Raw genomic sequence first — 26,489 nt, forward strand, 5'->3', positions numbered from 1 at the left:
CGGGTGGTGGGTGCAGGCAACAGCCTTCCAATATAGATGGTAAGGGTTACTATACAGAGATAGACATAATGCACCAAATTACAACTCCCATCATGCTCCAAATAAGACATTAATTCACACAGGTGGATCATTCATTCACACTGATAGATTATTAACACATATGGATCATTCATTCACACTGGTAGATTATTCATATTTAGGAATAGATTATTTATTGACACATGGGGGTCATTCAATTACACGGGTAGATAATTCATTCACACTGGTAGATTATTTATTAACACGTGGGTCATTCATTCACACATGCTCTTGGTTCATTGGGCCTTTTAGTTCTCTGCTGGGGGCAGACTCCTTAGAATCAACTTCCCAAAACAATTAAAACTGTTAGAAACGTCTGCCTGCCGTGTACCATGTGGGTTTAGCAGCCCCTGACATCACGGCCGAGTCTATTTGCGTCGCCGCGTTCTCGGGCCAGGAAGTGCGAATTGTTCCTTAAGAGGTGGATGTGAGGCGGCTTCTGCTGGAATCTTTCTCAGGATCAGACGAGGCGTCGCTCGAGGATCCCGTCTGCTCCTCGTCATTAATGAGTCACAAACTACAGAACGTTACAAAGTAACCACGACCTTATTGAACATTTCGAGAGTCACATGTTCAGACATTGCGTGTTATCATCGTATGTTCAGACATTGCGCGTTATCATCGTATGTTCAGACATTGTGTGTTATTGTTGTATGTTCAGACATTGTATGTTATAATTTTCTGTGTTATCATCATGTAATCATCATATGTTCAGACATTGCGTGTGATCATCATATGTTCATACATTGTGTGTTATCGTCGTATGTTCAGACTTTGTGTGTTATCATTTTATGTTTAGACATTGTGTGTTATTGTTGTATGTTCAGACATTGTATGTTATAATTTTGTGTTATCATCATGTAATCATCATATGTTCATACATTGCATGTTATCATCTTATGTTCAGACTTTGCGTGTTATCATTGTATGTTCATACATTGCGTGTTATCATCTTATGTTCAGACTTTGCGTGTTATCATCGTATGTTCAGACATTGCGCGTTATCATCGTATGTTCAGACATTGTGTGTTATTGTTGTATGTTCAGACATTGTATGTTATAATTTTCTGTGTTATCATCATGTAATCATCATATGTTCAGACATTGCGTGTGATCATCATATGTTCATACATTGTGTGTTATCGTCGTATGTTCAGACTTTGTGTGTTATCATTTTATGTTTAGACATTGTGTGTTATTGTTGTATGTTCAGACATTGTATGTTATAATTTTATGTGTTATCATCATGTAATCATCATATGTTCATACATTGCATGTTATCATCTTATGTTCAGACTTTGCGTGTTATCATTGTATGTTCATACATTGCGTGTTATCATCTTATGTTCAGACTTTTCGTGTTATCGTCGTATGTTCAGACTTTGCGTGTTATCGCCGTATGTTGGTTACAGCGAGCGCTTTCTTTAAGACGATGAAAGTTTAGGAAACAGATTTCCTGGGAAAATAAAGAAACAGGAAAAGTGAGCAGGAAACCAGCGACGTCACAGAGGAGAGAAGCTCAGAGCGAACGCCATCGCCTGCCGAACACTGAAGCGCCGACCAGCCGCCTCCAATGAAAAGATACTTTATAACAGGTAAGAGACTGGGGGGTCTGCCCCTCCGCAGCCGCCGAGCCGGAATGTTGGGGGGACGTTTTTATAATTTCACTCTTTTAGGTTTTTTGCTGTCGTTTTCTGACCCGGCTGAGTCTGTTGGCCGAAAATATTCTGGGACCTGCGAGGCTCGGTCCCCAAACAATGGAGAACGAATTCTATCTCTATAAATCGATGAGATCCCCCAAATATCTCATTCTATAATTACAGAAAATAGGTATATTTGTGGGGGTTCTTTCTATGTCATTTGTGATGAATTTAGGGATTTATTTACTAAACCAGGAGTTTACATCTCCTCTAACTGACTTCACCCTGCAACCCCCAGGGAGCTTTTCCTGCAAGGAGGGCTGAGTCAGCCACTAATATATATATAATATAACATATATAATAATAATGTATGTTCCCTGTATAATGTATAGTTAAATCAGAGAGATGCCCTCTATAATGTATAGATAAATCAGTGACCGGCCCCTGTATAATGTATAGATAAATCAGTGACCGGCCCCCTGTATAATGTATAGATAAATCAGTGACCGGCCCCTGTATAATGTATAGATAAATCAGTGACCGGCCCCCTGTATAATATATAGATAAATCAGTGACTGGCCCCTGTATAATGTATAGTTAAATCAGTGACCGGCCCCTGTATAATGTATAGATAAATCAGTGACCGGCCCCTGTATAATGTATAGTTAAATCAGCGAGCCGGCCCCCTGTATAATGTATAGATAAATCAGCGACCGGCCCCAGTATAATGTATAGATAAATCAGAGAGATGCCCTGTATAATGTATAGATAAATCAGAGAGATGTCCTGTATAATGTATAGATAAATCAGCGAGCCGGCCCCCTGTATAATGTATAGATAAATCAGTGAGATGCCCTGTATAATGTATAGATAAATCAGTGACCGGCCCCCTGTATAATGTATAGATATATCAGTGACCGGCCCCCTGTATAATGTATAGATAAATCAGTGTCCGGCCCCCTGTATAATGTATAGATAAATCAGTGACCGGCCCCCTGTATAATGTATAGTTAAATCAGTGACCGGCCCCTGTATAATGTATAGATAAATCAGGGACCGGCTCCTGTATAATGTATAGATAAAACAGTGACCGGCCCCCTGTATAATGTATAGTTAAATCAGTGACCGGCCCCTGTATAATGTATAGATAAATCAGTGACCGGCCCCTGTATAATGTATAGATAAATCAGTGACCGGCCCCTGTATAATGTATAGATAAATCAGTGACCGGCCCCCTGTATAATGTATAGATAAATCAGAGAGATGCCCTGTATAATGTATAGATAAATCAGAGAGATGCCCTGTATAATGTATAGTTAAATGTATTTAAGCCGTCCAGCAGCAGGCCGCATTCTGTTGCGGGCATTATCTGGTTAATAAGCGCATGTCCTGTTTTCCAGTGTGTATACTGGGATTACTGGGACGGGGTTACCAGCAGTGCCCCTCGAGCTGTCATGGAAACGCTGAGTGTAAAACCGTGAAAGGAATCACCGCGTGTTACTGCGCCAACGGATACACCGGCGACGGCATCAACTTCTGCAAAGGTACCGACCTCTTATCCATTTCTAAAAATAAATGTAACGCTGGGACGCGGCCCCCGCCGGCCCCCGCTCTCCGCCGCTCCTCTCCGCGGACGCTCAGCACTGGGTTTATGGCGAGTTTTGAAATCATGCACTTCCTGGCGGCTGATCGCGGCGGGACCTGCGCTGCTCCCCCTGCGCTGCTCCCCCCTGCGCTGCTCCCCCCGGGCTGCTCCCCCCGCGTGTTGGTTTTTTTGGAATTTAAACAGATTTGAGGATTCTGTAAAATTGCCCCATTGTGAGTTTTTTGCGCCTTGGTTAAGAATGAACGTTTCAAAGTCCATAAACCCATTGGGTTTCTGGTGGTTGTTATGGTAACGGCATCACTTTTACTCGCGTGGCATCTCCCCCCCCCCCCCGGGGTCTGAGAACTGACAATCTAGCTGAAGTATTAAAAAGTTTATTTACCCCAGCGGAGGTGAGTTCAGTAACATTTGGTGGCAGTTTACTATATGTATATATATATATATGAAGCCAACTGCCCCTTTCAGTGATCAAAAGCGCCACTGATTGCCCCAACTGGCCCAATAACACCATGGAGGGCTGTGTTTACTTAACGGATCAATAGACGATTCGAGTCCTCGTTAGTTTGTTTCAAATATTCCAAAAAGGCCAAAAAACTGTAATTGTCATCTCCCCGCTGGCTGCTCGCCTAATTCTGCAAAGTTTCATTTCCCCTCGTCTCTTAGAATAAAAAAAAATGTATATTTCGTTTTTCTTCAATAATTCTCCTTTCCGAAGTCGCCGTTATTGCTCTCAAGTTTTGACAAAATTACAGAGATAATGGAATCAAATCGAACGAAGGAGGAATTAAAAACATTCAGCGATGTCATCCAGTTCTTCCTTTCATTTATTCTTCAATTCTTTCTTTACCATCAAAATCCTCAAATAGTTTACTTTCTGAAAAAAAAAAAAGAAAAAAAAAAGGAAAGAAGCATCTTCAGATAATTGGAGTCACCGAGGGAATCGTCTCTGCGTCGGGAAGAAGGGAAAACGTCTCGCATTGTATGTCGACGGCGCGGAGAGAAGTCATGTCAGGGTAGCCGAGAGAGCGACGATCGTCACGGTAACCTTGAAGCTTCTAAAAATGATAAAAAAAAATTAAAAAAAATACTTTTTTTTTGCCGAGAAAAACCTACCAGACTAAAAGGGCAGCGAGGAGGGTAGGATCAAAACGCGGCAAATAATCCTACCTTTCAAGTGAAGAGAGAAGGATGTCAGCTTGATCTTCTCGCGGGTACAAGGTGTCTCGTAACCTCGCAGACTATCCCCCCCGCCGACAGCGATCCGCACCGCCGCCGGCCCCCCGATTCCTTCAAAAGAACATGTTTACGTCTTGTAAGAAAATCACAATTACCGAGACACTCGTAGATATACAGGATATATATGCCAGATACTGGCGATACCTGTGAAACCAGGACCTGCCGGCCCCATCTGGCCCCCGTCTAGTCGCCCGTTTCTCCTGCTGTAAAGATTCAAACCTTAATCAGTCGTTGGTCTCGTCTTAGATTCAGGAGCCGTATGTCTATCCCATGCATGTTTAATACCCTCACTGTATTACCCTCTACCACTTCTGCTGGGAGGCTGTTCCCCTTAGCTACCACCCTCTCTGTAAAGTAAAACTTCCTTCCATTCCATCTCTGATCCTCTAGTGTTAGATTCCGGTCTCTTGTTGTAATTTTTCTCCTCCTTTGTTAAATGGGGTAAATGGGGATGGGATGAGGATTGGGATACGTGTTGTTCACATGTTGGGATGGGATGAGGATTGGGATACGTGTTGTTCACATGTTGGGATGGGATGAGGATTGGGATACGTGTTGTTCACATGTTGGGATGGGATGAGGATTGGGATACGTGTTGTTCACATGTTGGGATGGGATGAGGATTGGGATACGTGTTGTTCACATGTTGGGATGGGATGAGGATTGGGATACGTGTTGTTCACATGTTGGGATGGGATAGAGCTGTAGGAAATTTAGGAAATGATGGGGGCTTCATTAAGGTGCCTGAAACTGCCAAACCCAGGGGATGTGATGTCATAGACTAGACATGACGTGTCACGAAGGATAGGTACAGGCCATACCAAAGATTTATTTTTATTGATTCCTCCCCAGAATGCACCCCCTAAAAAAAGCGGAAGAATGAACCACGCTGGCCCCTGCTTTGCACATCACAGAGTCAAAGATCTAACTAAACTATTAATATGAATTACTGAGTGGGTGATGGAACCAGTAAAGGATCCTATTCTCCCACTCTGTATAGTCATTAAGGATCCAGAGGTATTATGTGCTGGGCATGCGCAATTACCCCTCAACTGCTCTCATTTGAAAATATTGACCCACTGCAGCAATCTCCTTTTCCTGTGTTTTACTTGTAATCCTACCTTCATACATAAGTGTTATGGCAGTATTTGCACCCTGACTGGATCCTTTGCGTGCGTCTTTTAAGTCATTCTGTGCTGGGAATTCTGCGCATGTTGTCTTTTTGTGCATTAAGCATGTTGGGAATGTTTAGGGCTGTTGTGTTATTGGGACATATTGCTGGAAGTTGCTGGCTCTCCTCTTCCAATGTAGCAAACAATGGAGAGAGTTACACAGTAACACCATCAGGTTCCGTCTCATATCCTTCAGACTTATAAACCAAAGAAGTAATGTTTTTAAATATTATGTCTTAAAGGATCTAACGTGCCCTCTATAATATTATGGGGGGGGATAGAGGTAGAAGGTGTACAAGCCTTGCTTAACTAGATTTTATTTGCCCTTACTAAGAATGAAAAGTTAAAAGCCCCAGGGGCAGATTTTGGCAATCTGAGTAAAAGCTTGGTAATAGTGTACGGTGTGTGATAAGGGAGACTGAGTTCATTTTAAGATTTTTTTCTTTTCCCTCTCAGTGATATTTTTCTAATTTATTGTTGTCTAAAAATTAAAATGGAAATGGTGATTTTTTTTCTGGATCCCGGTTTGTTTCGGATCTCTGCTCAGCGACTCCGCACACAGCTGGCAGACAATCAGCGAGCAAACCCCCCTCCCCCCCCCGAGGAGTTATTCGGCTTAAAGGGCAGAACTTTGTTATACAAACATTGGAGGTAGTGTGTCTATACATGTATGTGTGTGTATATGTGTATAGGTGTGTATATGTATGTATGTGTGTATATGTGTATAGGTGTGTATATGTGTGTGTGTGTATATGTACGTGTTTGTTTATGTTTGTGTGTGTATATGTGTGTATATGTGTGTATATGTATGTGCGTGTGTGTGTATATGTGTGTATTTGTATGTATGTGTGTGTATATGTGTGTGTATATGTGTATAGGTGTGTATAAGTATGTGTGTGTATATGTATGTATGTGCGTGTGTGTGTATATGTGTATAGGTGTGTATATGTATATGTGTGTGTGTATATGTATGTATGTGTGTGTATATGTGTATAGGTGTGTATATGTGTATAGGTGTGTGTATATGTATATGTGTGTGTATATGTATATGTGTGTGTATATGTATGTATGTGTGTGTATATGTATGTGTGTATATGTTTATAGGTGTGTATATGTATATGTGTGTGTATATGTATGTATGTGTGTGTATATGTATGTGTGTGTATATGTGTATAGGTGTGTATATGTATATGTGTGTGTATATGTATGTATGTGTGTGTGTATGTATATGTGTATAGGTGTGTATATGTATATGTGTGTGTATATGTATGTGTGTGTATATGTGTATAGGTGTGTATATGTATATGTGTGTGTATATGTATGTATGTGCGTGTGTGTGTATATGTGTATAGGTGTGTATATGTATATGTGTGTGTGTATATGTATGTATGTGTGTGTATATGTGTATAGGTGTGTATATGTGTATAGGTGTGTATATGTATATGTGTGTGTATATGTATATGTGTGTGTATATGTATGTATGTGTGTGTATATGTATGTGTGTATATGTGTATAGGTGTGTATATGTATATGTGTGTGTATATGTATATGTGTGTGTATATGTATGTATGTGTGTGTATATGTATGTGTGTGTATATGTGTATAGGTGTGTATATGTATATGTGTGTGTATATGTATGTATGTGCGTGTGTGTGTATATGTGTATAGGTGTGTATATGTATATGTGTGTGTGTATATGTATGTATGTGTGTGTATATGTGTATAGGTGTGTATATGTGTATAGGTGTGTATATGTATATGTGTGTGTATATGTATATGTGTGTGTATATGTATGTATGTGTGTGTATATGTATGTGTGTATATGTGTATAGGTGTGTATATGTATATGTGTGTGTATATGTATATGTGTGTGTATATGTATGTATGTGTGTGTATATGTATGTGTGTATATGTGTATAGGTGTGTATATGTATATGTGTGTGTATATGTATGTATGTGTGTGTATATGTATGTGTGTGTATATGTGTATAGGTGTGTATATGTATATGTGTGTGTATATGTATGTATGTGTGTGTATATGTATGTGTGTGTATATGTGTATAGGTGTGTATATGTATATGTGTGTGTATATGTATGTATGTGTGTGTATATGTGTATATGTGTATAGGTGTGTATATGTATATGTGTGTGTGTATATGTATGTATGTGTGTGTATATGCGTATAGGTGTGTATATGTGTATAGGTGTGTGTATATGTATATGTGTGTGTATATGTATATGTGTGTGTATATGTATGTATGTGTGTGTATATGTATGTGTGTGTATATGTGTATAGGTGTGTATATGTATATGTGTGTGTATATGTATGTATGTGTGTGTATATGTATGTGTGTGTATATGTGTATAGGTGTGTATATGTATATGTGTGTGTATATGTATGTATGTGTGTGTATATGTGTATATGTGTATAGGTGTGTATATGTATGTGTGGGGCGTGCCCCCAAGCCGCTCCCGCCACCCGGAGTTTCTCCATAGTGACCAAGAGACCAGGAGAGTTCCCAGGTATCATCTGTCTCTGGTCCTCTGTCTTAGGATAAAACGACATTAACTGATGATTATTAATTTATAACCACAATTCGTAATTAGTGAATAAAGTGTTTTTCCAGAGAAGAATCGGATATACAGAACTCGCTATTTTCTGCTATTTTTGGAATTATTTCTTCTGCCGAGCTTTAGAAAGTCTGCACAATGTGTACGTCTCACTTCGCGGCATTTAATGAGCTGCCGGTATTATCACGACTTAACTCCCCAATTTGTATTTTTCGTTACAACGTGAAATTTCACTTAAAAATAAACAAAAAAAATGCTTGAAAGCGCCAAAGCCCTGGGCGGAATCTCATTTAATTAACAAAATTCAAACTTCCAACTCAAGGGACAAAATGACAACATTTTCCCTGTAACTTGGCAGGAAATTAAAAAACATTGAAATCGATGATCAACTGCATTGATCTGCAGCCCCGTCTCACTCAGCAGCGCGGAGAACGGGAGGTAAAATTATAACATCAAACATCAAATATTTACATTTCCCCAATTTTTGTATTTAGCATTTTTAATAATTATTGAGAGTTAGATATTTTAATGTTTGCCCTCAAACCTAATTGTCGTACTAAATCCAGGAACCAAAAAAAAAAAAAATTGAACCCAGAAAGGACACGGTCATGGTGAAAGTGGTATAAAATTAAGGGAAAAGCTAAAAAAGTTTTCCTGGTGCAATTACCATGGAAACATGTTTTTTTTTCATATGAGTCCATTTTCTGTTGTCATATAAATTCAGTCTTAAAGCTCAATGTGTGTTTACAGAATGTGTGTTTACAGAATGTCTGTGCGTTTACAGAATGTGTGTTTACAGAATGTCTGTGCGTTTACAGAATGTGTGTTTACAGAATGTCTGTGCGTTTACAGAATGTGTGTTTACAGAATGTCTGTACATTTAGAGAATATCTGTGGGTTTAGAGCAGGGGTCCTCAAACTACGGCCCGCGGGTGCGCATTTACCCGGCCCACCGGGTGTTTTTGCCTCAGGACATCTATGTGTTCCGAAAGATGCTTTCGAAACACAAGGATGCCTCTGTGAAGCACGCAGCGACGTTACTGACGTCCCATGCGTGCACCCATGGCAACCGAGCGCCGCAATATGCCGGCATATTGTGGCGCTCAGCAGTGAAACAGCCGGCACCAGCAAGCGGCTTTTAAACACTGATGCGGAGGAGAGAGAGGGGCGCCTAGCAACCGCTCGGCGCCCCTCGTTCTCCCCCGCATCCAAAAAAAGAAGACAGCCTTTAAAAGCCGCTCGCTGGTGCCCGCTGCTTCACTGTTGGGCGCCGAAATATGACGTCATATTACGGCGCTCAGCAGTGAAGCAGCGGGCACCAGCGAGCGGTGCAGGAAGAAAGAAGCATCGTGCTCCCGTCGCTGGACTTCAAGGTGAGGGGGGGGGGGTATATAGTGGGTAGGGGGGAGAGGGTATATAATGGCTAGGGGGGAGAGGGTATATAGTGGGTAGGGGGGAGAGGGTATATAGTGGGTGGGGGGAGGATATATAGTGGGTAAGGGGGGAGAGGATATATAATGGGTAAGGGGGGAGAGGATATATAATGGGTAAGGGGGGAGAGGATATATAATGGGTAAGGGGGGAGAGTATATATAATGGGTAAGGGGGGAGAGGACATATAGTGGGTAAGGGGGGAGAGGATATATAGTGGGTAGGGAGGAAAGGATATATAGTGGGTAGGGGGGAGAGGATATATAGTGGCTAGGGGGGAGAGGGTATATAGTGGGTGGGGGGATATATAGTGGGTAGGGGGGGAGGGTATATTTGTTGATTTAACTTTACTTGTTCTTCATTTTAAATATTGTATTTATTCCCGTTTTGTTTCTTCACTTCAAAATAAGATATATGCAGTGTGCATAGGTATTTGTTCATAGTTTTTTTTTTTAAACTATAGTCCGGCCCTCCAACGGTCTGAGGGACCGTGAACTGGCCCCCTGTTTAAAAAGTTTGAGGACCCCTGGTTTAGAGAATGTGTGTTTACAGAATGTTTGTTTGTTTAGAGAATGTTTGTGTGTTTAGAGAATGTCTGTACATTTAGAGTATGTCTGTGGGTTTAGAGAATGTCTGTACATGTAGAGTATGTTTGTTTGTTTAGAGAATGTTTGTTTGTTTAGAGAATGTTTGTGTGTTTGGAGAATGTCTGTGCGTTTACAGAATGTATGTTTACAGAATATCTGTACATTTAGAGAATTTCTGTGCATTTAGAGTATGTCTGTGGGTTTAGAGAATGCATGTGTGTTTACAGAATGTCTGTGTGTTTACAGAATGTTTGTGGGTTTAGAGAATGAATGTGTGTTTAGGGTATGTATGTGTGTTTACAGAATGTCTGTACATTTAGAGAATGTCTGTGTATTTAGAGAATGTCTGTGGGTTTAGAGAATGAATGTGTGTTTACAGAATGTTTGTGGGTTTAGAGAATGAATGTGTGTTTACAGAATGTTTGTGGGTTTAGAGAATGAATGTGTGTTTACAGAATGTTTGTGGGTTTAGAGAATGTCTCTGTGTTTACAGAATGTCTGTGTGTATAAGATATCATTGATTTGTGTTTTCTTAGAGTTTTCTCCATTCTGTCTGCGGCATAAATATTGGGTAATTTTTCTCCATCGCAGACAATGTTTGAGGAGCTCTAATGAAAGCATAGGATGGACGGACTGATCCGAGAGAGAATACTTTGAACTTCTAATCGCAAAAATGTATCACTGGGGGTTTGGAACATTGTGTCGGAGCAGAAGGTCAAGAATGACTACGGCGGAAACCGAAGAACGCAAGAATTGAGTGTATTAAGAAGAATAATTCCATCCCTCCTGACAGGTTACCCTCTAACCACAGACTCGTGTTATCTATTTCATCGTATTTTGCGGATAGGAGGAGATTTGTTACAGCAAGAGGCCATAATCTAAGATTAGAGGGTCAGGGGCAGAGTCACAGCCTCCCAGCAGAAGTGGTAGAGGGTAATACAGTGAGGGGATTAAACATGCATGGGATAGACATACGGCTCCTGAATCTAAGACGAGACCAACGACTGAATAAGGTTTGAGTTTTCGATTGAATAATTCCACCGACATACGGAACGCAAGAAAGAACCGAACCCAGAGCGATGGATGGATGGGAATCGAGCCGAAAGACCGAAAGTCCTGAAGTTTTAAGGAAATTTGACAGAATGTGGAGGTCAGAAGCTTCCTCTCCGCGGGGAGATTCTCTGCCAGTCACGTAACGTCGGCTCGCGCTGGAAGAGGATTTATCTCTGACGCGATGGATCTGCGAATTCTCCGTTACTCTCTCTCCGGGAAGATATTTCTGGATGTAACGAAGTGACCTCCAGCGGCTGACCTCATCCCATTTAATAAAGAGGTTATTTTTCCTTCCTTTAATTATTAATTCTACCAAAAATAATGCAATAATAGAAACAATAATAGAAAGCCAGAATCTGCTAGCAGATCGGCCCCCAATGGCCCCCAGTCGACCGTTTCTCCTGCTGTCTTAGCTTCAGGAACCATATGCCTATCCCATGCATGTTTAATACCCTCACTGTATTACTCTTTGCCACTTCTACCGAGAGGCTGTCCCACTTATCTACTACCCTCTCAGTAAAGAAATACTTCCTTACATTTTATCCTCGGGACCCTCTATTTTTTGATTCTGGCCTCTCGTCCTATCGCTCCCCAGCCTTAAATATACAAGATTTCATTATTCCTTTTCATCAATAAGAACAGGGTAGACGTACATTATTGTTCACCTCTTGACTAATTCTTGACTTGTAGAACTCTTTTTTTAGCTTCCGTCAGGCTATTTTAAAGTCATCTAAGATTAGTTTTTTTTCCACTTTGATTTGTCGGAATGATTTAAAGAATAAACGTGGAAACTTCTAAACAGATAAAGTGGTCGTTTCCTCTACTTTGAACGTTCCGGAAATTTCCATCCGACAGCGAGCTCCGATGTCGCATGATTAACCGGGAAGGCAAAACTCTTGGCTGATGACGACCGATAGATATCCGGTGGCAACGGTGGTTGGTGATTGGTTCATTATTGATGAAGAATCAATTGGATTGGTCCCAAAAAAAAAACAATCAATCCACCGGATCACGATAATCACTGGAAAACTGGAGAAAATATAAAATGTGATTAAACATAACTTTTCACGGGAGTCACTCGGATGTCTTGGAAATGACAAAATTAACTTAAAAAAATGCTTTAAAATGTGTGTGCGTAATAGTTCCCCATGACCCGTGTTTATTACATTGGGGGAAGCAGTTTCCCGTTGCGCTCACTCTTTCCGATCACTTTCTATGAGCAGTGTTTATAAGGGGTGTTATTCTGTCGGACTTTTACATTGTTCGGAACAAACGTTTCCATTCGGCTTTCTGTGACCTTGGTGTTAATTCCCAAAGCGCCGCAGCTCCCGCCCTGGCCTCCCGAAGTTTATTTACTACAAGAAATTGATTTTCCAGGAGCTCCCAGCGACCGGCTTCCTGTTATTATCATTTTTACCAGTTTTAGAAAAACATTTTAATAAACATAACAAGAATTTCCAAAAATATAAAAATAAATTGCATCAAAATTAAAGAGATTTATCCCAAAGTGACCCAAATCCTCAATCAGACGTTTGATTGCTAAAAATATTGATTTTAGGAATTTCTTTAATTTCTTCATTATATCTCTTTCGTCTCTTCCTCTCTCATAAAATTTCGAAATCATTTACTTTTCAAATCAAAATGAAAATGTTTCCATGGTTACCGGCAGGTTTTTAACACTGATTTTTCCAAAATTGTGAACTATTAAAGATGATGCCCAAAAAACACAATGTCAAATTCTATCTACCCCGGCGGGGCGACCGTGCTTTGCCGTAATTTAAAGCTGCTGTTCCACCTATTCTGCCTCGTTAATGTTTATTTTCACTCTTGTTTATTTTAACTATTTTTTTATAAAATTATTATTTATTCCTATTATAAAAAACATTTTTTATGAGTCCAATAGGCTTATGTATTGTTCACAGAACCCCCCCCCCACCCCAGAACATTCCAGATGCTGCGAAATGAACGATCTCAGCGAGTTACGAGGAAATGTTTCAATCTAGTTTGGATTTTTAGCGTTCGGAGTCCTGTTTGTAGAAAGTTTCCATGAGAACGAGCTTCAGAGAGACGATTGATGTCGGCCCCGATAACTCATGCCTGGTCTTTCCGAAGACGCCGCTTCCATCTCAATCCACAGCAAACAATTTACCAGCCGTACAGATTCCGGGCAGATATTTACAAAGACTACGGAATTAAAGAAAGAGAGATAAAAATAAAAGTAACTCGGAAAGATACTTTTTATAGAAGCAGAAATAATATGAAAAATAACAACATAAATAAGTAACAATGTTTTATCGCCATGCGATCGAATTTTGGAGCCTCATTAATGCAAATCTGAGCGTAACGAGTGAGAATACTAAAAAAGTGATTAACGAAAAAGGTAGATTAATAAATGTATATTTGTAATATAAATATATTTATATTAATATTATTAATATATTATTATATTATAATTAATCTTATTAAATCTATCACTTCTTATTTTTGTGACGAGTATAAATTAACCAGGGGATGAAACATCTTAATGTGGATGATCTTATAAACCCCTTTGTTTCCTTATAAATTAATGTTTCCAACTTGTTTTGACTTAATTTCCAATTCCGATTAAATAACCTGGGTCCCCGTTACCGATAAGCGGAAAGTTATTTTTAATAACTGCAGGATTTCTGCCATTTCAGCACCCTGGAGGAATAACGCCCCCGTTCTACATGCACTTATTTGCCAGGGAAAAGCCCCACGGGGCAACCACCATCAGCTCAGAGCCTTAGGCAGCCGCCTACCTCACCTTACATGGTTGGACCAGTCCTGATTTCATTTGATTAGTTGTTTTCTCGTTTAAGTATTATTTGCAAATCCAGTCTTTTCATCTAGTTAAGGACGTTTCATTTTCTGTTGCATAAAGGATTCCTTACAGTGAGAGCAGAAAATATACGGAATCCACCGTTACCCGATACAGAACTCTCACTTTTACCAACTTCTGTGCACTAAATAAACTTATGTAAGGTGCTAACAGATTAAAATATGTTTTAAATATATATTAATAATATATATTAGCAATATATGTATCAGAAACCCCCCTTTTATACCATGGGAGAGGCCATCTTAACTTCCTGTTTTAGGGTCTGCATTATTTTTCCTCCCCGTTAAGTTATCTCTCCTCTATTGTTAAATTGCTGACAAACAAAACAAATGAATTTCAGGCTAATATTTTAATCCAGACGAACGTTTTCATTCGATTCCGAAGGAAACGGGGATTGTTACCGTTACAATAATGCGGCGAAGTCTTAGAGAAATTCATCATGTATCGAAGTCATTCTATTTCACGCAGAACAATTCGCTATCTTTAGGGCTTTTAAGAGTAAAAGGCAATCATGTTACGGGCGCGGGACCAAAACAAGGCGTGACGGAGACACGCTGGGTGCGGTTCATTTTGTTTTGGGTACAAAACTATCAAACATCGTATATTTTTCCCCCCACAAAGGGCTCCATGAATAGTTTCAATGTATGTTTTCGGGAAACGGTTATAAGGATAGAACTGCAAATCCAGAATTTTACACTTGATTATTGTACTTAACCCTTTGTGCATCAGAAAACTAGAGTACAGCGCTGCAGAACCTGATGGCGCTATATAAATCACTAAAAATAATAACAATAATAATAATTACAATGATAATTATAATAAGAATAATAATAACAATAATAATAATAATAATAATAACAATAATAATAATAATAATAATAATAATAACAATAATAATAATAACAATAATAATAATTATAATAATAATATAGTGTTCTATTTAACTCACTCTTTTCATTGTTTTAAGGCAGGATTAGCAAATTAAAATGAATTGAAATGAGCTAATAATTAACCCTTTGTTGGCTGACAAATTCTCGATAACTATTTATATATATATATATATATTCACTTTTTTCATTCTTAGCCCAACTTTCTAAATTTTGTAAAATCCAATCCAAGTATTTAAACTTCCTTGGACTATATTAAAAAGTAATTGATATATGAAACCTTGGGGGGGGGTAGCATTTTTCGGGCGGGATTTGTATCGGAAATCACATGTAACTCTCTACACAGACAGAAGATAGCAGCCGCTGTGAAAACGGAAACACGAAAAGAAACAAGGAATTGGTTTCTAAATACATTTTCCGCAAGTTTACTGATTTAATTTACAGATTGCGATTTGAAAATGAAATGTGCGGTTTGTGTGTGGGCGCTGATAAGAAATAGATTTTGAGCACATTAATTGAAATATCTGGCAATAAATCTGAGCGCGCTTTAAATGGCCACAAAATGATTTTATTTTTTTTTATTTATTTTTCGCGATTCGCCGTTGCAATCATTTCCCCCGAGCGAGGAACTCGGATTTTCCTTCTGCACAGGAAGTGTGAATAATCCCTGTAATGATCGAAAATGTTCTAGTCTAGCAATTAAAAAGTCGTTATTACCTTCGGAGTTTCAAAAGGCAGTTTCCTAACGCGCAGGTTAAAGAAAAGCGTCCTTCACCTCTCTTTTTTTTTTTAAAAAAAGACCCCTTGTTATGAAAAATGCTTAATTTACCGAAGGCGAAGGCGGCCATTATTCATAAAGTGCTTTTTGTTACCGAAAAGAAACCCAAGAAAGCAGAACAGATTTTTTTTCATTTTTTTTTATTTGATTTTTTTTCTGTGGTTTTTCTCCCCAGGTGTTAACAAAAAGTGTGTTTCATTTGTTTATTGATCGCATTTCTTTACATTTCCCCTGATAAACCTGGATGAACCATTTGTGTCCCAGATCGGCCGGTCTCATTCACTCAACTGACCTTTAGAAGGGATATAAAAGCCGCGTAACTCAGGGGATTTGATGATTTGCCTGCCCAAATATTTTAAATATTCTGATATTTCTTCTTGTATACATGGCATACAATAAAAGTATTGAATGTAAACATGCATGGGATTGGCATGAGGCTATCCTGGATATAAAGAGGGTGGTAGATAAGTGGAATGGCCTCCCAGCAGAAGTGGTAGAGGGTAATACAGTGAGGGTATTAAACATGCATGGGATAGACATACGGCTCCTGAATCTGATTAAGGTTTGAGTCGGTACAGCAGGAGAAACGGGCGACTAGACGGGGGCCGAATGGGGCCGGTCTGCCGGCAGATCTTGAAATCACAAAAAAAAAAACATGAGAAGCCGCTGCCTACATATTATTTCTGGTAATTTCATGTAACGAGTGAATGAATTGTGGACGCAATCTGGTTTAATAATCAGCGAGTAACAAGGTTTCTTTTTCACCACTAATTATAATTCATTAGAACGTTAAGATTCCGCTAAAACTTTGTCTTGACCCGTAAAGCACAACCCCCCCAACCCCCCCCCCGCCGCGTGCAACGCCGCCAAGAAATATTGACACAGAAAACGCCTCGTGTAGGAGACGCTGCTTCTGCTTAAAAACCATCCGGCTGAGGGTCAGGGCAAGCGAAAACTCGCCGGGCAATTAGCAAGGACGGTGTAACCTCTAAAATCAAAGGCAGATAAAAGAATCCGGGGAGCAGTCACACAAATAAAATATAATTAACGGAATAAGAAATGAATGAAAAGCACTACAGACTCGGAACTCGCAGTATAAAGCAGCTCGGATTAAATAAATTTACACGAACATCTAAATAACACGAGGCCAGAAATGAATTTTACTTTACAAACGTTTTTTTAAGAAAAAAAGGACTTTTTATCCAAAAAACTGAGCCGGAATCATTGATGCACCCTCATACTGTCCACCTCTCACCACATTGATGCACTCACACTCATCACTGTCAGCCTGACATTAACCCACACTGATCACTGATTTACACGAATACCGAGCACTCCTAAGCACTCATACCGTTCTCAGCCGCACCATCGTACATACACACACCCACACCCACACTTTCCACTCTCACACAAACTAACGCACGCGATACACATAACACTCGGCCACACACCACACTCATCTTCCCCAATATCTGCTTTCCTCGCTGTAATACACAGGTGAGGTTTTACAGAAAGTATTCCGCAATAAACACTTTTTATTCCACTGACCTGTGATCAAGAATGTCCAAGGAAATAATTTGGGGAAATTAGAGGATATCCAGAAACTCTGCTATTTATTTGGATTTACTAAACAGAAAAGGTTGATCATTTAAATAAATAGATAATTAAAGGGACACTTGAACCATCGCATGCCCTTTAACGCATATGATAGGTACGGGGTCCCTTTAAATTTTCATGCTGCCCATTTTGTAAATGCATGTGGGGGGGGGGGGTTGAAGAATTTTCCCCCATGCATTTGCCCCTTTACCCACCTCCAGCTAAAAGCCCTGCAGCAGAAGTATTCAGCCAATCAGTGACAAGAATAGTCAGATCTTGGTGGAAGAGGGCAGCAGCAGGGTTACATCTTCTGCATCTTTTATTTTCACAGAGTACTCAGAGGGTCAGGGTTACTCGCAGAGTACTTGCGTTCTTTTATAGTGGGGGCATCGGGGGCAGTAAATTATCCCTCACATTTTATAACCCACAATGACCTCTAGTAACCTTGTAACAGGACATAGGAGAAAGTTACATCACGTTACATTTTCAGATATAAGTAATTGGTCGCCGGCCATCAAAAGAGGGACTTTTGTGTCCCTTTCTGCAAACGAGAAGCTTCCGCACTGAAACTTATCTCAAAGCGAGCGTTTCCTACTGAAAAACGGCCAGTTCTGCCTCCTATCCCCCGAGGAGGAAGGTAACAGCGGCGATCCTTGGAAATGCAGAAACCTTTTTTTTTAGTTTGCGTGTGCGTTCGACATAAACGTTTCCATGGATTTGCTGATTACGGAAAAAGACACTTTTCCACTTAAAAATCAAACAAAACAAACATCTGCTTGAAGTGAATAGAAGTAAAAATGTATCCAACCATTTCAATCTAGCACCTATTTGTCCTTTCCTGCGAATATTCATGAACGCGACAGAAGTCATTTAAATGTGGAGGCTTTCATGTAACGGCTGATGGAGCCGCGTTTTACATATGAAGGAGCGCATTTGCTGATTTTGTTACAGCGATTTAACTGGTTAAGAGACATTTTAGAAACTTGGAAAGATATATTCACAGCAAATGGCCATTACTCTACCACGGGCTGGCCGTCTGGATATGCCTGGCCTCGTGCATCCATTAAACATGCGCCACCTGTAGCTCTGTGGTCATCGCTTGGTACCTCTGATATCTCTGATATCTTGCTCTATACATGTTTGCTTGTCTGGGTTTTTTGAAGACTGGCATCAAGGGTTAAATTTTAATCACTCGCTTTTAGTCCTTTGGCCCCATGTGACACCTGAAAGAGCCACGGACAATTTAGATCATCGTCGGTATTAGGATGTGAGAGGGAACAAAGTAAGAGAAACTTTAAGCTATGATCAGTTTGATTGCTAGAAGTTTTTTTTTCCATCTGTCAATCAAGTTGACGAGTCGTGATCTGGTTTGTCATACCAGTCTGTCAATCATTCTGTAAATCAGTTGAGCTGCCTCGTGAGAAGCTCGACTGCCAACTCCCTGCAACTCGAGACCTTTGTGAACCGGCCTAACAGACAAGTCATACGAACGGAGATTATCCTGGGAGCCCCTAGGCATTAAATAACCCCCTTAAAGCATCTTCCCAAAACCCAACTGAGCCCAAATAGGGTGGCGGAGAACTAATTGAGAAGTTAAAAAAAGACGGCTCTTCAGAACTCTTCAGGTCTGGGTGGAACAGCGGCACACAGTACCCCTCCGCATGGTTGAACCCCCCCACTATCTGCCGTATAAACAAAGGGGTTTCCGTAAGACCACAATGCTGAGTTCCACATCCGAAAGCAGCTGATGACGGCGTTAGCTTTAGTGCTTCTTTTCGGGATCATTATCCATAATGAGGCCATTTTTCCGTAAAGTGGTTGTATGCACTGAAAACCATCCATTTATTTGTATACAAAATCTTCAAAATAATTCCATTACTAAGAAAAGGAAGATATTCTGAATTCCACTAAAAAAAATCCAAAAGAGACATTAATACAAAATAAAGAAATAAATAAACAACCAACATTTTTTTAGGGGTAACACATAAAACATCTTCGCAGTCATTTATCTGATTGTACCATTTTGCGATGACGTTTCTTCCTTTCTTGCGGTACACAGGGATAGAAAACATAATGTTTAGGCTTTTAATTTACCCTTTACATGCGCGGCAAAGAGCCGTACCCTCCTGACTGCAGCCTGACACATTTCCTGTAAAATACCATCTTAATTATTCATACCTTCCTCCCATTGTTATTTCTCTTTCTTTAAGATAACTAGTCGAGCACAGACTGTATTTTAAAGTTTATTTTGGATACTAAATGCACTTAAAGACATTCCTGTGTTTTTTTTTAAATAAGTCATTAAAACCTCATATTCAAAAGCTCCTTTTTTAGTGATTTTCTGGACTATTCAACAAGGGACTTTTTAGAATTTCCTTGGATAGTAAATTCTCATTGAGTTTCATGATATTGGTATGGTCTAAACTGCTATAAAATGCTATAAAGAAAATCTTTTTAGAGGCATAGACTCCCCCCCACATCAATGTTCTGTTGGACGGAGGGGGTAGAACTTAAAAAAAATGGCCTCTACCCCCAGGTAGAAGGGATGAGGTCTTCCCAAGCATCCTATTGGTCCCAGGAGGGAGGACAGTGCAGGAGTATGTATATATACTCACATGAAACAGCGACCCCAAGTGGATGGAGGTTGCATTGCATCCTTTATTGATTCTAATGCATGCCTATTCAAGTAATTGGGTCCCATGCAAGTCAATGGAAGATGCAATGCAGCCTCCATCCACTTGGGGCCACTGGTGCACGAGAGAATATATAAACACTCCGGCACAACAGGCACAGAGAGGATTATATTTAATTTTTTATTTATTTTTTATTTTTTTTATTTTTTTTCTTTTGGAAAGCATCGCTTTATATTAGTGATGAATAGACTCATTGGGTTTTAGAAAACTCTTTAATTGCTGCCATTATCATTTTGAAAGGCGTCTCAATTTAACGTTTCGTTCTCCTTTGATGTAACAAATTGCATAGGCTGACTATTTAGCCGAAAGAAAATGTGCATCGGCTTTAACATTGTAAATAAAAATTAGCTGCATGTATGAATTGCAATTAAAAAAAACGCTTTCTAATCAGCTGTTTAAAAGTTTGAAGAAATTTGCGCCCATATGGTTTTGCCGAATGTGACATATGGCGGCTGTTATTCTGCTTTATTTCATTAGAATATTATAATTTAAAAGTTATTGATGCGTGTGAGCGTAACATATGAGCAACAATTAGGAGTGCGAAGGATTGTTGTGTCGGCGGCTAATACAAACTGGTTTAGTTTAAATAATAATTAAAAAAAAAAGCTGTAATATTCACAATATTTTTTTTTTAATTAATGAAATGCAATTAAAAGAAATGTAATGAATAAAAGCGAGCCGTAAGTAACTGAAGGGTTTGTGAGTCATTAGTCTAAGCTGGAAAACGTGGGTTTTTGTCCCAAACTGATGGCTGCGTTCTTTTTTTTTTTTTGTTCCCAGATGATAATGAATGTCAAAACGCAACCTTTATTTGTGGAGAAAACGCCAACTGCACAAACACGGAAGGCGGATACTACTGCATGTGTGTCCCGGGATTCACGTCCAGCGGGTCGGAGCAGTTTGTCACCAACGACGGGACCTACTGTATGGGTGAGAAGATGCGCTGATTTCGGAAATCTGATACTTGATATCAGGTTTGCTAGTTGACGCTAGAATATAAAAAAATATGTGAAAAAACACCTGAGAGCTAAATAATTTTTTTTTAAATTGTATAAAAAATACCAAAAAATAATTTATCCAGGGCAATATTTGTTCAGAGGTAGCAAACACAGATCTTGTGGAATGCGATCTGATTAAGACTCATATTAGTGGGGGTTCCAAATGAGGGTCTACTGGTTCCTGTAAGGAGAGAGAGAGAGGATGGATAAGTGGAACAGCCTCCCAGCAGAAGTGGTAGAGGGTAATACAGTGAGGGTATTAAACATGCATGGGATAGACATACGGCTCCTGAGAAAAACGACTGATTAAGGTTTGAGTCGTTACAGAAGGAGAAACGGGATTGGGGGGACTAGATGGGGGGCCAAATGGGGCCGATCTGCCGGCAGGTCCTGGGTTTCTATACCTTGGGTTTAATCGTTGGACGAATACATCTGGTATCTGACAAACATCTCCCCATCACTGAAATATTTAGGTTTTCTGCAATCTTTGCTCCAAACGAGGCCAACAATTCCTCCTAATGTGGAATTTGAGGTGCGCCAGCCTTTTCAATACAATGTCTCGGGGTACCTGACGCACGGTCCTTGCCGGTGTCCTTCTGGACGCGGAGGAGTTTGAACGGCTTGACTCCGGCTCACGCTCTACTCAGAACTTAGAGGAGACTCAGCCTTCGACAATGAGTCCTCTGCTTCGTTTACTCAAAATACCCTCTTTAAGGTTAGAAGCACTTTATACCCAGGACCGTATTTTAACCGACCGGGGGTATTAAAGTCAAGAAGAGAGAAAAATATGAAAATCTTTAAGTTTGGGTTTTGTTTGGCGTGTGGATCATATCGGGGGGAGGGGGTGTCAGCACCCTGAGGTTACATCATCTCCTGAACCCTAGCGGCTACAGAAAACGGAGCGTCAATGTAATCAGAGTCTGATAGATTGCTTCTTGGAGGTAAGATGCTCATATGAAGCAATATGAGGCACCCTGAGCTATAGCGAAACGTGACAATAACATTAGAATATATTAGGAAGATACTGTATCCCTTCTGATGAATGCTTATTACGCCGGGGCTTATCACAAGAACCAAGAACACGTTTGATATTTTTCTGTTATTACTTCCTACAAATCATTTTCTTTCCATCTTTATTGAGCTGCGAAACATTTCAGAGGATCGCCGTATCTAACATCTGTTACACACGTGTGACATACAAACACGGATTTCACAAACGATGCGGCAGATTCATTAAACAGTCTAGGTTAATAAAATGAATCTGAAAATTCACTTTTACTATTTTTGAAAAATGGATTGTTGGAGGAGCAGAAATATTTGGACAGACCCCTCATAACAAGATCACTGCTTATAGACAGCTGCTTCATCCTTCATAGAACTCGCCAGCATGAGGTTGCGATACCAACTTAATACGCGAGGCTTGGGGTAGCCAAGAAATACCAATTACATAAGTTATGGTGAGTAAAGGTGGTGATCTGGCTACTACACCTCTTACCCGAGTTTTGTGTAAAGTCTGTCCTGTAAAGCGGGCGATTACTTTCAACGGGTCCATGTATAAAGTGGATATAGAGGCAAAAGGTGATCATTGTTGACCTTATTTGCATGCGCCGACCCAGAATCCCTTGTGGTTGTGGCAGCATCATTAAGATTACTGAGGGAAAAAACAAGCCTTCTGACTTGTCTGGCATCTGTAGATGAGTGTTTAATAATAATACTTCTACTACCCCCTTAATTTTAAGCGGAAGGGTTTTCCATCACTCTTACCCGACATACCTTTTGTGATTAGTATTTCAGAATAAAGCATAGAAAGCAAACAGGAGAATTAATAACCCGAGAAATACATTTTTGTTTTCATGACCCTCATTAACGGGGGTCCAACTAGCGTGTCTCCAAGTATGAAAGACCAAGGAGGTCCACGTCTGAAATCTCCCTTACACTTGCGGTGAGCTCCAAGAGATCCCCGAATGATGAGATATCATACAAAGCAAATTTGAGATACTCACCAAGAACAGAAAGCTGCTCCGTAGCCCATCTTACTGTTCCATTCCAGCTTGTCATTTCAGAAGAAAAACCTCATCCATCGTGTCAGTCTGAGTCTGCCCCCAAGGGCACATTTACTTGGGGCAGTAAAGACTCAACAACCCCAGACGTACGTTTTGCCCATTAGAGAATTCATCCATCCGCCTGGTATCCCACTATGTGCTAGAGAGCAAAGAGATCTACATCTAGACTCACCTTTTTTACTTGGGGTGAGACCCAAGAGAACCCCAAAGGGGTGCTCACCAAGAATAAACAGTGACTTTATTATAATTCCTACAGCACAGCTAGAGAGTATCTTATGATCTGCTCCAAAGATACACTTCTTCAGCATTAAACCAGCAGCAAACTCAGATTTGCGCCTCTACCGTTCAGGAACTCATCAGACCAGCTAACTCCCATCAAACTACAAGAGAGCCAGGAGATCCACTTATGGACTCACCTTTTCACATGGGGAGAGATCAAAGAGGACTCCACAGACAGCCACTCTTACAGAGGAAAAATCTCCCGAAACATATCAGTCTGATGTGATTTTCTTCATAATTTAGTTCTGGACTGCCCTTGGGGCGCACGATACGAAAGGTTATGAAGCGGCTGTCTGTTCTCGGAGTGCATCTCAGATTCATTTTATATGGACTTTCACCCATTGGGGAGCTCTTGGTTCTCACTCCAAGTGAAAAGATAAGTCCAGATGTGGGCTTCCTTGCTCTTTTTTTTTTTTTTTTTTTTTTTTTTTTTTTTTTTTTGGTGGTTTTGTTTTTGTTTATTTCTTGGTATATTAACCCAACCACCTTAATGGTAAAAGAACAATTTTAAATTAATTAGTTAGTTGAGTCTGTCTGGGGCTGTTGTTTTTTCTAAACAGAGAGGATTTGTCTCATGTTGCTTTTGGGACTGGATCACACGGTTCATTTGGAATTTCTCCTCACAGGGATCTTTTGGTTCTTACTCTAAGTGTAAAGATGAGTTCGGATGTGAGTTTATTTGCTCCTAGAGGGATACCGATAAAACCTGACCGGTGAGGCTCATGAAGGTCAAACCTTACATTTGGGTTGTTGGTTCTTATTTTAGTTCTGGACCGCCCTTGAGGCCGGATCAGACTGATATGTAGATGACACAAGGGCACAAAAACTTGAGATGCTTCCAAGTGACAGCGCACAGTACGAGATGTTTATGAAGCGGTCTCGGTGAGCATCTCCGATTTGTTTTATATGGACTTTCACCCTTCGGGAATCTCTTGGTTCTCGCCCCAAGTGTAAAAGAGAGTCCCGACTTGGCCCTCTTTGCTCTTTTACATTAGCAGGATACCAGTTGGATTTAGCTTGGGATGCTGGTAGCGGCAGAAGCAAATGCTCAGGGCTGTTGTTTCTTTTGTGGAGAGGGTAGTTTGTCTCATGTTCCAGTTCTTTTTGGGGTAGGAACTTTCTCTGTGATTATACAAGAGAACTATGTTTTAAGGCTCCTAATCACAGTAGGTCAGGCTGTAAAGACTGCTGTTCACGCTCTATGAAGAACTTAACAATTTATCTGTAAAAAGAGGAAGTGATGTTGATCGCGTCCACAATAACCAAAATTTATATTTCAGAATAAAGCATAGAAAGCAAACAAGAGAATTAATAACACCAGATATACATTCTTGTCTCCATGTCCCTCATCAACGGGGTCCAACTAGTGCCTATCCAAGCATGAAAGACCAAGAAGGTCCTCATCTGAAATCTGCTTTACACTTGAGGTGAGCTCCAAGAGATCCCCAGGAGACAGAATATCATACAACGCAAAAGTGAGATGCTCACCAAGAACAGAAAACTGCTCCATAACCCATCTTACAAGACAGCTCTGAAGGCCAACTTCTCCTGCTTTAAGAAGCCAGCAGCCTCAGACATAATTTTCTGCCATTCAGGCTCTCATCTGACCAATCAGCACCCATAAACCCACACGAGAGACAGGAGATCCACTTATGGGCTCCCCTTTTCACTTGGGGAGAGATCAAAGAGAACTCCAATTGGCGAAATACCGAGAACAGACAGCCGCTCTTACAGAGGAAAAATCTCCATAAACATATCAGTCTGATGTGATTTGCTTCATAATTCAGTTCTGGACTGCCCTTGGGACAGGAGCACACGGATATGTAGATGGCACAAGGGGACTTAAACATGAGATGCTTCCAAGTGACAGCGCGCAGTACGAAAGGTTATGAAGCGGCTGTCTGTCCTGTCTGTCTGTATATCTCAGATTCATTTTATATGGACTTTCACTCTTTGGGGATCTCTTGGTTCTCACCCCAAGTGAAAAGGTGAGTCCAGACGTCCTTGGTTTTTTGTTTTTTTTTTTTTTGTTTTTTTTTTGTGTGTGTGTGTGTGTGTCTATGGTTGCACCAACCTAGCCTTCCTAATGAGAGTGTTGACAGAAAGATTTGGTAAAGCAAATAAATTATTTGTCTGGGATGTTGGTTTTTCTAAGCAGGGAGTTACTTCATGTTACCCATGGAATTGGACCATGCTGTTTTCTTGGAATTTCACTTTTCAGGGAGCTCTTGGTTCTTACTCTAAGTGTAGAGATGAGTCCAGATGTGGTTTTCTTGGCTCTTAGGGGGATACCAATAATCCCTGATTGGTGAGGCTCATGAAGGTCGAAACATACATTCGGGTTGTTGGTTCTTATTTTAGTTTTGGACAGCGCACAGTACGAGATGTTTATGAAGCGGTCTTGGTGAGCATCTCCAATTTGTTTTATATGGACTTTTACCCTTCAGGGATCTCTTGGTTCTCACCCCAAGTGTAAAAGTGAGTCCTGACTTGATACTGGTTGGATTTTGCTTGTAATGTTCTCTGTAATGATACAAAGGAACTAAATTTTAAGTTTCCTAAGCCCTGTAGGTCAGGTTGCAAAGTGTCTATTGGTTCTTGGGCTGTATTCCAAATTCAGTTTGTATGGACTTTCATGTTTCAGGGATCTCTTGGTTTTGTTTTTGTATTTAAGAAGTTCCATTTTAATTTTGTAAATGCCCAAGAAAGGCATCTGACAACTTGGTCTTGAAATCTTGCAATTAAACTCTCAGCCAATAAATGGTATCGTTTTAACTATACTTTTTTGCTTGGTTCTCACCCCAATTGTAAAGGTGAGTTCAGATGTGGAAGCCCTTTTACTTCTAGAGGAACACCAATCGGTGCAGACTGATGAGCGCTGTGAAGGAAGAGATGTATGTCTGCGGTTGGTGGTTTTATTCCTGCACCGGGGACGTTTGCTTTGCGTTTTAGTTCTGTAAA

At 40.2% G+C, this 26,489-nt stretch overlaps 1 protein-coding gene across 1 annotated transcript in view; it reads left to right on the forward strand.

Moving 5' to 3' along the window:
• The first annotated feature begins 1,651 nt into the window (after positions 1 to 1,651).
• LOC149278389 (adhesion G protein-coupled receptor L4-like) overlaps positions 1,652 to 26,489 on the forward strand; it is a 49,273-nt gene continuing 24,435 nt past the window's right edge. The window contains exons 1-3 of the mRNA XM_089502008.1: positions 1,652 to 1,673; positions 3,119 to 3,262; positions 20,969 to 21,118. Of these exons, the coding sequence (XP_089358134.1) occupies positions 1,652 to 1,673; positions 3,119 to 3,262; positions 20,969 to 21,118 (316 nt within the window). The remainder of the gene's footprint in view (positions 1,674 to 3,118; positions 3,263 to 20,968; positions 21,119 to 26,489) is intronic.

This window comes from Sceloporus occidentalis, unplaced genomic scaffold (assembly GCF_023333645.1).
Source record: "Sceloporus occidentalis isolate IW3139 unplaced genomic scaffold, rSceOcc1.0.p SCAF_190, whole genome shotgun sequence".
NCBI classification, from domain to species: domain Eukaryota; kingdom Metazoa; phylum Chordata; class Lepidosauria; order Squamata; family Phrynosomatidae; genus Sceloporus; species Sceloporus occidentalis.